The sequence below is a fragment of the Tympanuchus pallidicinctus genome, unplaced genomic scaffold (assembly GCF_026119805.1).
Source record: "Tympanuchus pallidicinctus isolate F22 unplaced genomic scaffold, pur_lepc_1.0 scaffold5, whole genome shotgun sequence".
NCBI lineage: Eukaryota > Metazoa > Chordata > Aves > Galliformes > Phasianidae > Tympanuchus > Tympanuchus pallidicinctus.
The window spans coordinates 9163768-9180511 of NW_026294769.1; the positions used below are offsets into that span (position 1 = coordinate 9163768).

The 16744-nt window shown below is 35.0% G+C and overlaps 1 protein-coding gene across 1 annotated transcript in view; it reads left to right on the forward strand.

The window, feature by feature from the left end:
• The window catches only part of ABCA13 (ATP binding cassette subfamily A member 13), a 168900-nt gene that overhangs the window by 54661 nt on the left and 97495 nt on the right, over positions 1 to 16744 (forward strand). Inside the window, exons 28-35 of the mRNA XM_052704176.1 lie at positions 746 to 836; positions 6240 to 6416; positions 8056 to 8356; positions 9118 to 9232; positions 10372 to 10701; positions 13096 to 13165; positions 14943 to 15077; positions 16597 to 16734. Coding sequence (XP_052560136.1) covers positions 746 to 836; positions 6240 to 6416; positions 8056 to 8356; positions 9118 to 9232; positions 10372 to 10701; positions 13096 to 13165; positions 14943 to 15077; positions 16597 to 16734 — 1357 coding nt within the window. The remainder of the gene's footprint in view (positions 1 to 745; positions 837 to 6239; positions 6417 to 8055; positions 8357 to 9117; positions 9233 to 10371; positions 10702 to 13095; positions 13166 to 14942; positions 15078 to 16596; positions 16735 to 16744) is intronic.

Sequence of the window (16744 nt, forward strand, 5' to 3'; positions counted from 1 at the left end):
AGGGAAAGGATCTGCACCAGAGGATGGTGAGCATGGAACAGGCTGCCCAGGGCAGTGGATGCAGCCCCAAGTGCCAGAGTTCAAGGAGTGTTTGGACAATGCTCTCAGGCATAGGGTTTGGATTTTGAGTGTACAGTTTGGCGCTAGGAGTTGAACTCAGTGATCTGTGTGGGTTCCTCCCAAGTCAGAGTATTCTGTGCTTGTTCTGTAAGCAAAATACTGTCATGGCTTTTATATTGACTGAACTGTTATTAAGTTCAAGTAAGCAATGTTACTAGTAAACAGGCATGAGACTTGCAAATCCCAGGAAGCCCTTGTAGTGCTAATACAATTTTTCCCCTTAGAACTTGGCAAATGAGATAAAGAATTGAAAGCAATATAAAAGGAATTCCCAGCTGCCAGTTTTTAAAGATGTTTATTTCACTATTGCCAGTGCTAATAGTTCAGTGCTCCAGAAATCTTGCAGGAAAAGAAAATAAGTTTCTGTCCCGGTAGTTCTGTAAAAATATTAGGGTGGAATAGGTTAAAATATTAGGAGTAAAATAGGATGGTGAAGTATAGCAATGGGGAGTATGTGGGCTGTAGTTTATTTTAAATGGGTAGAGGTTAACCTCTGAAGGGGGTAAGACTGAAAATATGGAGAAGCTGAGTTCTCCGCTGTTACTCAGGAAATCTCTGTAAGAGGAGTATTTTGTATTTCTTTAGTGAATATAAACATGACGTTATCTACAACTTTTTATTTTAGGAAACACTGCAAAACAATTTTGTAAAGCACTTTGTGGAAAGTAACCTGGATATAGACCTGGAAAAACTCTTCAAAAAAATGCAAGTTTATGGTATGTTTAAAATAGCATGCATTGATTACCCTTATTATGTTTTTAATTTAATACTAAAACTACATTTAGTTGGATTTCAATATTCTGATTGCTTAGATTAAATTAAAATAGCAGGCTTGAAATCTATTGTTAGTCATATATTTCTAAATGCCTTAGTTTCTGTGTTAAATTTGTCCATTGCATAATATTGAAAACTGAAAAAATCTGGTAATGAATTAGAAGTGGCAAACTGTCATGGAACACTTACAAACATAGTAGCTTTATTTATAAGGAGGGAGGGAATATGTAATCTCAGTAGCTACAGTTCAATTATTTAGCAGTAAATTTTTTCAGTGATTTTGAAGAAAATCTATATGCTTTTAATGGAAGTAGATCAGATGTGGTATGGTATGTGTTTAATCAATACAAGGAAATGCTGTCTGTAACTCCTATTAGTAGAGAGAGAATTCCATGTCATCTTCCTGAGCCCCAGAAAAGCATGAGATAGGGTTAATATCATGGAGCAGCAATGCCTGGCTCTGGTTGCCAGAGTAATCAGGGTCAGACACAGCCCTGGGATGGCCAAGCAGGACCATAGAGATGGTGACCAAGCAAAGATAACACCCTGCAAGTGGAGACTGGTGCTCAGATCAGCAGGTTTGTGGTTAGACCACCAAGGGGTCCCTGTCAGCCATAGCTGCACCCTTTTAGCCCTGAGCTCCTGGCAGCTAGACTTATTTTTAAACAATCTGATAATTGAAAAAAGTAACGGATGTGTTCTGCTATCAGTAAGTCAGTGCATTCTAATGGAAATTGTTACTGGCAGCATTAGAAGGAACAGTTCGTGCCAAGGAAGAGTCTAATGTCATTTAAGAATAGCTTATAATCATGAGGACTGAAGAGAGAGAAGTGACAGAGAATGAAATAACAGTGTGACATCATGCACCAAGGGGGCTTGATGCTTCTCAAGATAGGATAGTAGTAAGGAGGACAGACGTGTGTAGTTTGTCAATTAACATTAGGGTAATTACAAGCTAGACAGTAATCTGTTTAAGTCATTGTGGAGGGATGGAGAGTGAAGAACTCTTAAATGCTTTCCTGAAGGGGCTGGATAGCCCATATTGTTGGAGAAAAAGTCAAAGGAGGGTGAGGGGTCCAAATCACTAAGTCTGCCCTACTGTTCACAGTTAAATAATTAAATCTGTATGTTAAAAAATAAAACTAAAAAATTGAGTACCTGAAGTGCAACTTTTATTTGATTTTTGTACCTGTCTCTAGGCAGGAGATGGGTAAAATCCACCACCACTCATGAGAGCTTGTAAATACTGAAATGTGTTCTCAGTCTTTAATTGTACTATTGCTCTGAGTTGGTGCTATTTGTGGTTGACATGAGCTGAAGTTCTTGGGTTTTCTTTTGCATAAATAGGGTTTGAGATTTAATTGCAGTTGATGGCCTTAATTTGAAAGCTAGTACTAGCTGCATGCACTAAAAACATAGCAAGTAGTGTCCATAATCCAAAATCCAAAAGTAAAAGATTTGGGCACAGTATCCTTCTCAGGCTGAGGAGTTCAAAATTCTGTCTGCCGTCTCAGGAATATTTGTGTTATCACTGCATAGTTGGCTAGTCTGGATCAGAAACAGTTTGCCCATCATGGTGAAACTGGACCACAATAAAATTAAAATACAGGAACAGAAATACAGAACTGGAAAGTTAGAAGCAGGGAAGACAAAGCTCTTAAACTACAGGAGCTCCTGGAAATATAACTCTCAATGTACAGATGTATTTGGTTTGTACAGACCTAACATAGGGAACTGTATGACAGATTGTGGGCTAACTATCTCATTAAGAAGATATCAAGATCTTTTGAGTCATAAGGTACATCTTCACTGTTGCAGACACTTCACAGAAGTCTTTGCAGAGATTTCTCAAGCTGTAGCTTTTTAACAGTCAGGGACATTTGACTGTAATAAATGCTTAATAGTCTTGGATTGAAAATACAGGAAATCATTGAAGTAGAATAGTTTATGAAGCCAGGATTTTTCTTTTTGATGCAATACAATTGCTAAATTTATCATAAAAAGTGAAAAATCGATATAGGTGATACATCATACAGGTTTTATTTTTACGTTAAACTGATCTTGATCCAAAGTGTCAGAGCACTCTTCTGCATTTATACTTTGATGTTTCTTTTTACAGGTATGTTTACAATGAGATGCCTTCTAATTATGCTCAAATCCAAGCTGTTTGTACTTGTATGTTTTTACTTCATTATTATGCTATAAATATATAAGTAATGGGATTAGAAACATTTCATTCACCCTGCAACTTCAGTTGGAAATTTTCATGGAATGCTGAGTGAATTGATGCAGAATTCTTTTTTTTTTCTTCTAAATGATTTTGCTAGGAGACTCCTTGCAAAGTTACAAATTTCTAAAACTGCTTTACAGGGTATTGTGCCAGTTTTTACTTTTCTGGAATGAAGTAAATATTGAAGTGCAGACAATCAAGTTTGTGTTTTTCCTGTTAAACTCATATTCACTTTGTAAACTAGCCTTCTGTCGGCACTGCAGGTCTATCTCTCTATGCTTGCTTTCCAATCCAGCAATTTGCAATCCTCTTCTGGGTGTAACCAATTTTATATAAGCTTGATCCTGCTAGAGCCTATGAGGTCTTTGCTGGGAGCAACCCTTATAAACCTCTGAAGAGGCACAAGGAAGCAACTGTGCAGGAAATTCTTTTTATATTCTTGCTCCCTGAGTCTTCCCATTGTCTTTCAGTCTTCTTTGTTTTTTTTCTCCAAAAGTACAGTGGCAAAGGAATTTCTGTTTTGGCTACATGTGACCTGGGATGTAGCAGCAAACATAAAAACAAACAAAACTGCAGGCAACTTTCCTGCTTGACTTTTTCCTCTACTGCCCTCATTGTCATTAAGCAGTCCCCATGTATGCGTAGAGAGCTGGAAGCAAACAAATAGCTCTAAAGTCATCACTGAATCCTGTGCTGATTCAAAAATTACTGCTATATTCCAGTTTTTCTTGCTACCTTTCATTTAAATAGCACTTTTGCCTTATAGCTTTATAGAAAAGAGTTATATTTTCTTCCAATTACTTGGCAGCACATTGCATGAATTAAGTGGGAGATGAGGGATGAGTTCTATATAATAAAGCATGAAGGTATGAGTATAAATGGCTTTGCTGAGTTTTTTATTCATAGTTACTAGATTTATAATTGAGAAAGGTTAAAGAAAAAACTTAAGTCTAAATCTTAATTCTAAAGCTTTCCTGTGAATTGTATCTGTTCCTATTCATGTGTCTTACTCTGCCCTTGTGAGGTCTCATCTGGAGTACTGTGTTGAGGCCTGGGGACTCCAGCACAAGAAGGATGCAGAGCTTTTGGCGTTGGCCTTTTGGAGAGCTAAGAAGATGATCAGAGGGCTAGAGCACCTCCTGTGAAGACAGGCTGAGGAAGATGAGCTTGTTCAGCCTGGGGAAGAGAAGGCTGCAGGGAGACCACATTATGGCTTTTAAGTACTTAAAAGGAACTTTTAATCAGGAAGGAGATCGACTTTTCATATTTTCTGATAGTGATAGGAAAATGGGGAATGGTTTTAAACTAAAAGAGGGGAGATTTAGATTAGGCAGTAGGAAGAAAATCTTTATTTAGAGTACTGAGGAACTAGCACAGGCTGCCCAGCAAAGTTGAGGCGCTCAAGTCCAGGTTGGATGGGGACCTGGACAGCCTGATCTGGTGTATGGCAGGCAGCCTCGCCTATGGCAGGGTAACTTTCTAGTAGTTAAAGCTATTTTACTTCCTTTTTTATTTTAATTATGTAGTGGTCTATTTTCACCATGATGGGTAAACTGTTCTTGATCCAAACTAGCCAACAATGCAGTGGATAAGCAAATATTCCTGAGAGATGGCATATAGAAGTTTGAGCTCCTTGGTTGAAGGAGGATACTGTGTCCGAATCACTTACTTTCTGGATTTAGTTATGGATTCTACTTGCTGTGCTTTTTAGTGCATGCAGTTAGTACAAGCTTTCAAATTAAGGCCATTAGGCCATTCTGTTTCTATGCTAGAGTACAGAAGTTCCTGAAGACTGTGAAATGCAATTTGAGAAACATTTAACTATGCCATACTCCAAGGAAGTAATAAAGTCATTATTTTTTTATGATAAAATATTCAATAGTGTAATTACTGAGATTTTTTTAACAGTTAAATATTTTTTTTTCAAATTAAGATCTTTTAAGGATCAGCTGCTTATATATGTATATAGTTATATATGTATGCACACTTATAAAAATAAGTGATAGGTTAACCCTATTACTCGGGATTAATATTTCAAATTCTCTATTTTAATTCCACAAAATAAATAAAAACTGGTATTTCATTTTTTGCCCTCCTGGAGGATAGTATTAAGATGTTTGATGCTATTTCTCTCAACCTGTGAACTTACTCTATCGTTGCTTGCTCATCTTCTGATTTATAGACTTCTGATTCTTGTGGTTCTGCTTTGTTGATCTTTGTCCTTCACACTGGTAATCATATATCTTCTTCAGACTGCTGCACATATCTTTCCACTTACTTGCCTTCCTGCTGTATTATTTCCTATGCTGCTGCTGAGTAACACCTACACTCCAGGATTTTGTGTCACCACTGTTACCAAATGAGGTCATCACCCATCCTTTTTCAAAGCTCATTTGTTCAAGAGAGTCTTGAAAAATTTAAGAAGAAATCTCATTGGATGCTTTATAACTTACTTTTTATTACCTTAGAAATTCAATTGTTTCCATGAAATATTGATAAATTTAGATTTATTTCTAGCTAATGCTATCCATTTGGTTATTCTCCAAAACTTAAAGGTATAGCACCATTCTCTAAAAGTAGATGGAGATCTGAACTCTTTCAGAGGCTCAGCTCTCATAGAATGCAGTTATTAATTCTGTAAACATGATCAAAGTGAAAACGGAGAGGTTTTAGTTTTATCCAGATTATTTTTTTAAGATGTAGTGCTTGAATCAAAATGCTTCTACCGACAAGTTACTTGAAATACTTCCAGTGTCAAGGAGATAAGAACTAGCTTATACATTCCTAGAATAAGGAGATGGTTCTCTCAAGTACAGTAACCCTCTTGTATTTGTGGAAATAGCTAATAGAAGGATAAGGAAATGTTGTAAGGTTCTCTGAGATGTAGGGCTTATTTTTTCTGGAACTTGTTGTATATTATTCTGAAATTTGAAGGAAATGTAGTTGAGGATTTGTAAGAACTGATGCAACATGAGCTATACTTTCACATGTTCACACTAATATTCTTAAGCTTTAAAAGTAAAAGGTATTTACTCCTGTGTGAAAGTGAGAACTTACATTTTGTTCTGTTCAATTATTTAAAGCTTATACAGTCTAATTTATTTCCTCTTCTTAGAAATTATGATGGGCAAGACACTTAACAGCTCAGCAAGCAGACAAATCGACCTGTTGTCACAACTCATAGTAAATATCTCTTCTTGTGTATTACTGGATCGTTTCCAGTCTTTTGAATCTGTTGATAAGTTGGAGGAGAAAGCTCACGAACTCATGCAGCACAATAATTTTTTGGCTAGTAAGTATCATATTTGAAATGCATATTGACAAAAAAGTTAGAATTTAATTGTTGTCTGTTACGCATCTAGTTCTTGAACCAGCACCTAAGAAAAATAAATGTTTATTCTGGGCAAATTAATTGTTAAGTAATTGATGTTATTTCTTTTCCATCTTGGCTTTACATGCTTTCTCTATGCTTTTTCTGCATCGTGCCTTCATGACCAAGAATTAATTGTACGGAGTTTAAATGGCAAGCAATTTTTTTCTTATTACACACAGATTCTCTGTTTGCATAAATGGTCTTAAAGTTGCATGTAACTTTTCTAGGTGAGAGGGAAAGGTACTGTCTCCTTTTAAGTCAGTATATGCTGTGCCATATTTTTTCCCCTGTTGTTTGGTTCATTTATTGCCTCTTTAGATTCCATTAAGTATAAAATGAGTCATGTCAAGGTAGTTTCAGAGAACGAAATGCAAAAACTGTACTATACCAAAACTTAAAATAACTCTTCAGTCTGGAATCCTATGCTTGCTCAGTCACTCACACAATACTCATATTTGCAGCATGTGGAAATGAAACCTCAGATCAGTAAAAAAGTCAAGAGGCCATACCATAGGAGAAATAGAATTTCTCAAGAAGTCTTCTTAGGGAATGAAACTGTCTGGCCCTTCAAAGAAAGAAATAGACATCTTAGCTCACAGAAAATGAAACTGTCACGTTGTAGGTACATTTTGCTTTCACTTACATTAGGGAGGTTCATATAGAAAAGTAAGCTGACATAAGCCTCATGTTTTTGTGGAATCATGGCCTCGTACATTCTTTAAGAGAACAAGATGGCTTCTTAGGAGACCTAATGTGTCCATTGCCCAACTACTCTCAGTTATAGGCATATGTTACTTTCTGTAGTAAGATGAGAAACCGATGTTGAATTTACCTTGCTTTCTTTCTAATTAGGATTATCAGATGTTTTAGAAAATTAAATGATTGCTTAAATGGGTAAATGAGTTTGAAAAAAAAAATATTTCCAGTGGAGTAAAATACAATTTTTATTTCTGAGAGTCAAGGGATCAGTGAGTTGTCTCTCTTTTCCTAAAGAAAGAAAGTCAACTTTTCACACTCATCAGGAAAACCTAAAATATCTGTCATCCAGAAAAAAAAATTAAAAAAGCCAAGTACTTAACCATTCCAGCTACAGATAAAACTTTTCTCCATGCTTTTTACTGTGCTGGAGAAGATAAACATGCAAATTCTTCTTTGCAAAAGCAGAAATGAAGTAACTGACTCAGATATTAAAAAATCAAAATGATTTGGTGCTGTTTTCCTTGTCTCCCACTTACAAGGATGGTTAACCTTTGGACAAATTTTGTAGCAGCTTTCTTTTATGGAATGAAATAGTATGTAGTCTTCAAGCTTGGGTTTTACATGGATATAAAGAGAATAGACTATAGTTCAAAAAAGCAAATTACAGTAATTTTCTTATATAAAACTGTTGTTTCAAACCCATTTATTGCACAAATAAATATGGATGTGAAAAAATGCAGGACTGTATGAAACCCACAATTCTTGAGTAGGGACTGGGAGATGTTAAAAGACCAGGGGTTAGCTATGTAAGTAATACGCCATTAAGGCTTGAGTATGAAGTGCTTTTTCTTCTTGTCAGGTATCATCTTCAATACAACCAGAAACAAGACACCAGATTCCAGCGATCTCCTTACACAGCACATTTCATATACAATTAGAACCAGCGTTCTCTACAGCATGAGAACAGACTTGATTAAAAACCCAGCATGGAAATCTCACCCCCAGAAGCTGCCATCCGATGGGTTTAAGTACAATCATATCTTTATTCCCCTGCAAGACATGATTGAAAGGGCTATAATTTCAGCACAGACTGGGTTAGATATCTCGGGGCCAGCAATTCAAGTGCAAGCCATGCCTTATCCTTGTCATACCAGTGATCTGTAAGTAAACTTTGTACTTCTTAACTCAATTATGTAATTGGGCTATCACTAGAGAGCTTAGAGAGCTAGTAGATCTTTGTAATGATTAAATACTTATCCTAAAGCAGAACTGAATCAGTATGTCCAGTACCAGTATTGCAAATGTTAAGAGGTGGGATCACAACACATAATGCCAAATGATCCTTTCCAAGATATTTGCATCTACACTTCATAATAGTCTGCTGTACTGAAACTGTTTCAATGTGTGATCAACTTATACTCTTCAGGGGAGCACACATTCCATTATCAGTTGCCCTGTCTGCAAACTTAGAATTGGCTCACAATATGAGTGTAATGAAATATAGTGCAGAGTTAGTACAGGCAAAAGAAAAATTGGAGGATTGTTCTTTGTAAAATCATCATAACATCCTGAGTATTAGAAATTACAGTTGGTGATGAGACATTTTTCAGTGGAGTAGAAATTGACTGTCTCATGTTGTTGCTTAATGCACATATTTGAGTTCTGTTTGATTATGAGTGGAGCCTCATCATCTAAAGAAAGATTGTTAGTTCTGTTGTTGACACATGCAAATATAAATTTATACTAATACATGTTTAGCTTGTTGCATGAAATATAAATGAATTAAACTGAAGAAGAATATTTCTAATTGCTCATGTCAGATCTTATTTTATGCATAATGTGAGAATAGTTGCAGTAATACTCTGCTACAAAATCTTTTATGTCTGGGGGCTAACAATTCTGCATATATATTCTTTCATAGATTTTTGAACAACATAGGTTTTTTTTTCCCACTTATGATGATGTTAACATGGATGGTTTCTGTTGCTAGTATGGTTCGCAAGCAGGTTTATGAAAGAGAAATTCATCTTGAAGAGGTAAGGGAGAGTTAAGATTCTGAAAAAAAAAAGTAAAGTATACTGAGATACAAAACATTATTTAGGTTCCTTTGTGTACTCATAAATCTATCTGTTCTGGTTTTTCCTTGTTTTTATTGTGAGTAGAAACTTCAGGTTCTAGCTGCTGCTTTGAGTTTGAGCATCAGCCCCCTTAGTTTGCGAATATTTTCCGTGGGATAAAACACAACAAACAAAAGATCTATAAAATTTGAAGATGGAATCTTGAAGTGAGGTCTTGTGATTAGAATGGTTTGTATTTTGGATTCTTTTTCATGTTTAGCCATATTTGGCCTAATATGATAAACCTGCGTGTATTAAATTAAAAACTTGCTCTGTTCTATGTATGTCAGAAATATAAAGAAGGATGAAAAGTGAGATAGAACTATTTGCACAGATCATGAACTAGTCTCAGCAGGTAATAAGGATATTGACAGACTGAAGATTTTAGGGTAAATTTTATGTAGAGATTTTTTTTAAGAATTGTACTGATCTTTATTTTTCTCAATTGTCTTCTTTCAGTTTGGGAAATTATTTAATTTCTCTAATCTCTGATTTGCAAGATGGATTTTAGAATGCTTTAGAGTATTATCTCAACTTTGTGAAGTTCATTTTGATCATCTTATAAAAATGCTTTTGAAATAGTATTATCTTGTTTTTAAAAGTGTTTTCTAGAAACAGAGGGATGAGATTTAATAGCTGGCTAAATTATTTGTGTACATAGAGGTTTTCAAAAGTACCTGTGCTTTACTTTTAGTTCAACAACATACAGGGGAAAAAAAAAGTGGTCATACCTACAGCACTGTATTTGTACTTCTTAGAGTACATATAGGCAAATTTCTCACTGGAGAGCCCAGTAATCTAACATCTAGACTTGCAAACCCATGCAAAAAGTGTGTTGTGCCTGGGATTCTTTGTGCTCCTACGTAATAAGCAAAAAATCAGTGTTGAATCCATGAGAGAGCAGCAGAAGGAGATAACAGAGAGAAAGGAGACAAGTGATATTAAGAGAAGATGACACCCTTTGAGCTGGTAGTATCTTGGTGGTGATTTGTTTTGCTTAAAAACCAGAATGAATGTGTTATTCTAACTTCAGATTCCTCTGCTGTATTGTCTTTCAGTATATGAAGACAATGGGAGTTCATTCAGCCATTCACTTCCTTGCTTGGTTTCTGGAGAACATAATTGTGCTAACAATAAGCAGCTGTGCACTGGCCATCATTTTAAAAGCGAGTGGTATCTTTGCTTATAGCAATGGTTTCCTCATCTTCCTTTTTCTCCTGGATTTTGGAGTGACAGTTATTATGTTAAGTTATTTTCTGGGAGTTTTTTTTAGCAGTGCCAATACCGCAGCTCTGAGTGCCAGCCTTGTGTATATGATCAGTTTTTTACCCTACATAGTTTTGTTGGTCTTGCAGAACCAGTTGAGTTTTACCAAACAGATTATGATGGTAAATATTTCTTTTCCTTGTCTATTTCTTTTCTCGTTCAGCCATATTTGGATTACCTTAATTCCAAAACTTTAGATTGTAATATGTTTATTTTATCCCACAATTTTGTTTGCTTTTTTTGTTTCACTTGAAATAAGTCACTCTTTTCTTGACATCCAGTTGAGCAAATCTTTTGATTGTAGGAAGGAATAAAGAAATAAATTTTCAGGGAAATTTTGTAAATATGCAGAAGTATGAAGAAAGAACTCTAAATACTTTGTCTTCAAAATATTTCTACTATTATTATTGTTTAGTTCTACAATGGCTTTATATGAGCAATGTATGTTATCTTGAAAAATATGTCCAATTAATGTAGTTTTTGGCCTAGAAAAACTTGAGCAAAGTGTTGTCATGGCCGTGTTTCTTCTTGCGGCCATCTCCTGTTTATGCCAAATTTGATAAATGTGCCGAATTTTTTAGACACATTTTTTTTTGGAGATTTGGAATTAAGGTGGTCTGTTTTCTTTTTGGTGAAAAACACAGTGGTTTGCAACTGCGTTAACTCTAGAAGCAGAAGTAATTAGGTGAATAATTAATGCAATTACCTACTGTGAGATATAATAGTTCATCTTAAGTGTTGAGGCATTTAATATTTGTTCTGTGAGCACTCTTAGTGTAAACCATTTGCATAGACTTGAGTTGCTTAATGTAGATCAACAGTAGATGAGTAGATGTACTATACATCTTTATCTACAACAGATCATAGCAGGGATTTCAGTGTTAATAGAAGAACTATATTCTATATATAAATGTTGCTTTTAAAAGATGAATGTAAAAATCCAGCCCTCTTGCTGTTGAATCATGATCAGCGTTTTTGCAGGAAAGTGATTTTTCTATTGAGAATAGCTGGGGATTAGATCAGGAATTTATCAAATAGTTTTCTTGTTAATACTGTTGTAGATATGTTTCCTTGCCATTGCTTCATATGTATGTCCTTTCTTGTTTTTGTTTTTTTCTTTTCTTTTTTTTCCTTTTTTTTTTTTTTTTTTTTTTTTTTTTTTTGTATGCTATAAGCTGTTTTATGCCTTTGTACTGTCTTAATGTACCATATCCCAAGTTGGACATCAAATATCATCAACATAAAATGGAAATTGTATTTCACACTTTATGGCTTTGTTCCTTTAAAAGATAGACACACAAAATTTCATTAAGATGATGGAACACTTCACAGTATTTTAAAAATGGAAAATGTTTTTCTGCTTGGTACTTTCTGTTTCAATTGGTCAGATAAAATATATAAATTCTTTGCATAACAGTAGGTGCAGATGCAAGACTGCAGTATTGAAGCATAAAAAGGCACAGTTTCTTGTTATTTTGTCATTTTCTCTCCCATAGGGAGAGAAAAGTAGACATCAGATATCTTGCACAGAAAAAATCACTGCTGTTGCAAAATAACTCGGATGTGCTGCAATTGCAGCAGCATGTGAAATCATGCTACAGCATGTGAAAAATGGGATGGAATTTAAAGAGAGGGAAAAGGCCATCAAGTGGGATGGTAGAAACTTGAGAATATAAGAGGCAGGGACTCAGTTAATGGGAATTAACATGAAATCCATGGCACTGATGGTTTCTTTTTCTAAGTAGCAGCCTATGCCATCATTATTTATTCAGATGGCTGGCAGGATGAGTGCCTTTGTATTAAATATTACAGAAACCTTATTTAATTGCTCTGTTTCAAAACAGGAGATAAAATGAACCTTAATCTCACTTTCAAACTATAGAACTTTATCTTTGAACAATGCTTACTAATTTTTTAATGCTTTGAATTCTCCCATCAGACTTCTCAAGGTTGTCAGTATTTTTACATTGATGATCAATCTTACTTTCATTTTATATTGCGTCACTGAACTTGGTAATTTTTCATTTTTTACTTTTTTCATACTGCATATTTAATTTATGTTGCTTCTTGGAAATTATTTCCCTCAGAAGAATGCTATCTCAGCAGGTATCCTGTGCACATGTTCCTGCTACCTCTGTCTCTTGCTGAATTCTGATCTTACAAAAATACATAAACCACTGCTCTTACTGCAGAAAGTATATTGCTTTACAGGCTGCTATAGTGCTACACGTTACATATTTTCAGTATGTGGTGGATTTATGGTGGTCTAAAACTTGCAATAAATTAAGTACTACTTTTCATTATTGATAATTAGGTAATTGGAGCTCTTTAAGGTGGTGCAGATATGACTGAGGTATGTGGGAGAGTAGTGTTAAAATGTAAAAGGAATAATGGCCACTCATTTATTTGAAACAGAGACCTATTTATTTTCTACTTGCTTTTACTTTCACGAGTTTCATAGCAGTTGTAAATGAATCATTTGATGCTCATATCCTATTTCTCCTCTGGTATTGCAGTGTCTTCTCTCTACAACGGCCTTTGGACAAGGAGTATTTTTCATTACATTCTTTGAGGGCCAAGAAATAGGTAAGCCATCTAGTAAAAAAATATATATATATATATATTATATATATATATATATATTATTCTTTCAAAAAAATTAGAGTTGGAAATGTTTATTTTTTTTCTGAAAAAAGACCTTTAATCGCAAGTAAACAGGGTATTTTATAGTGGAAGAGAAAAGCCTTTTTAGCACCTCTTGAAAATCAAATTAAGCTTCTGCCACTTCCTATCAGTAAATGAAAGTGGGCTTAGAACTACTCTTAGAACTGCAATGCAAATGATTGAAAATCCTCACAGATTCAGTAACATTTCCTAACACTTCAGTTCTCCAGTGTTCTCCAGTTAGGACTTTTTTTAGAGATTTTTTTTTAGAGATTTTTTTGAGGTAGATGTGTGGGGGTTCACACATGCACTTGTGCATAACATGGTAGAGACTGATGAAAACATTATGGTACAGGGCTAGCACAATCTAAGTTGTTCACTATCAGTATGAAGCTAACATAAATGTTTAACCTCTATGCACCAGAAAGTAGAAGAAAATGGCCTTTGGTTAGTAAAATATTCTGTACTTTTCTCCTTTGTAACCTTATTTGTACTCAGCCAGACTGTATGAGCTTGGAGACAGGTAGTGAAATTTTCCCTTAAAACTACTGTGAAGGTGCAGAAATGCATGAGCACACTGCATTATCTTTAAGTGCCAGGAAGAAAAAGTACTTTGGAAACTTGCTAAGCACAAGTGAACCTTTCTATCCCTAAGCCAAGTGCTGCTCCCTGTTGATGCTGAAATTGGAGAAGTATTTGGGACCTTGAGAAATATCTACAATACTTATGTATTTAAGTATAGAAAAAAATATAATCTCTTCATTTTGTCATTAGTGAGGTGGATTGATACTAATAGCAATACATATTTCAAACCACTAAGTATTGGGGAAATGTCATAATTATACAGAGGTAGATGAGTGGAAGTTTCTTGCAGAAAATACTGAAGATCTCCACTGGACACTTCCATCAAAATGATTCTTCTTTACCGAAGAAAGGGCAAAATATGCTGTAAAGAAAGCCAAAGTGCTCCTCTTTAGAACAGGAGAAAAAGATTGCAGAACCAGGATCATGATCCTTTGTACTGCAAACAAAAGTAGCATTCCCCTCCCCACCCCCCCCCCCTTTTTTTAAAAGGAAAAATACAATGCTACTATTTGTTTACTTCTATTTTATTTTTCCTTTTACAAATATGATGGCTTTCTGTGGTGCTGAAGTTTTCCACTTTTTTCTTTTCATGTCTTTGCAATTGAGCACTTTTATGAAGCAATTATTCAGCAACCTTGTAGTTTCAGTTTAATTCTAAATACACTCAGTGCACCCAAATGCTTGCCTCTCTTTACAGTTTTCAGATTTAATATTGTAAAATCTTTGTGTAACCCATTACCTGTAATATCAGCAATATATGCTAAAAAACTTTTTTTGAAGTCCAAAAAATTTTTTTGAAGAAGTCAGCACCTGATTTTGTCAATCATAATTCTTATTCTTTTGCTAAATTAAGGGCCATCTAAAGCTCCATAAATAGCCTTTCTACTGAAACTTCTCTGCATTTTCTCAGTAGCGGTGTCACCTGCTGTTCTAAACAGAGGCTTGAGAGGCATAGCAATTTATTTCTATTCATTGTGATTACTGTTATTACATACTTTTTATTCTGTCAGTGCTTAAATACCCAGAAGTGTATGTTTTTGATGTTTGTGATCTTTAATTCTGTAATTATTTATCTTTGACCTTTAAAAATTATTGCTGTTACTACAACTACCAGGAATTCAGTGGAATAACATGTACCAGCCAATGGTGAAAGGAGGATACATGACCTTTGGATGTACCTGCTGGATAATGTTCTTCGACTCCATTTTGTATTCTGTAGGTGGCTGGTATTTCAGCAATATTATTGTAGGTAAGAATTCTTTTGATATTTTTGTAGCATCTATAGGTGCAATTGCTGAATTGAATTGATGGAGATGGCTATCTTCATTGTACACAACTAAAACAAAACCATGTATTTTTTCCAAGTAAGACTTTTATGAGCCAAAACAGCCCAATTGCACTTAGGAACTGGTAAGAAAGACTTTTTTTCTCAGTAAGTATTGAATAGTACTGGGAAGAAAAAAAAAAAAAAAAAAAAAAAAAAAGACTAGATTGTGTAACTACTGTTACACAAGTACAACTGTTACACAGTAACACAGTAACAACTGTGTAATCAGCCTTGTTTATGACAAATATAGGATCATAGAATTATTAAGGTTGGAAAAGACCTTTAAGATGACCTCTTCTAACCGTCCAGCTACCACCAATACTGCCCACTAAAACATGTCCCTAACCACTAAGTCTACTTGTTTCTTAAATACCTCCAGGGATGGTGACTCCTCTACTTCCTTGGGCAACCTGTTCTCACCACTCTTTCTGAGAAAAAATTCTTCCTAATAACAACCTGATGATTTGTAGAATCATAGAATTGTTTGAGTTGGAAGGGACCTTAAAGACCATCTAGTTTAAACCTCCCTGCTGTGGAGACAGAGTTGCCACCTACTGTATCAGATTGCTCAGGGTCCTATCCAAACTGACTTTGAAAGCCATGGAACGTCCACAGCTTTTCTTCTCTAGTCTGCACAACCACAGTTCTCTTAGCATTTCTTCTTAGCAGAGATGTTCCAGCTCTGTAATGCCTTGCTGAATGTTTAAAGTTTCTTTCCTCTGATATGTGATATGTGTCAGATTTTCTCCTAGATACTCTGTATTTGTTAGGTGAAATGGAAACATTGGTCTTGGTAGACAGATGTGTGTGGAACGTACACTCAAATGTTACAAATTTTAACTTAAATCGATACCTGCTTTTCAATTCAGTATCAATGAAATGCAACTCCAGAGAGTGTGTTACCGGATTGTTAAGCTAAACTTGGAAGGACCAGCTAATGTCAAAGTTTGATTTGTGTGAAAGGCCATGCTTTTGCCTGCTCTGTTAGAGTAAATAAATGTCTTTTATCTTGTCTAATTTGCTTAAATTATGCATGTAATGATGAAAAGATAATGATTGGTGCAGGGGATTATCATAAAACTGTTTACAATAGCAGGCGGTTTGTTGTACTTTCCATTCTTTCTAAAATATAAGATCAACTGATTGTGTCTACATATTGCAAATCTCCTAATTCTCACTCACCTTACATCTGGTTTGGAGATGGTGTAATGTGCAGAATTTCTGAGATGTCATAATTTTATAGCAGAATTGGGTATTATGGCCCAAGTGACTTTTTTCCCACTTTGTTGAGATTTGTTAAATTCATCTAAGAGTTACTTAAATGCTATAGCATTTTTAATGGTAGCTTTTTAATGATAGGATATTACTAGCCCATATACAAATGCAAAAACAAAACAAACGAAGAATTTTGCAGCTCTTTCTTTTTTACTATTTCATGTAGGAAAAAATGGACTAAGGAACTGTTGGTACTTTCCTTTTACTGTTTCCTATTGGAAGAACCTATGTGGTTTACAGAGGATGAGAAAACATTATCTGAATTCTAACATGTTTTTCTTCAGTGAAAACTTCAAAGAGAAAGGTTTGTAGTC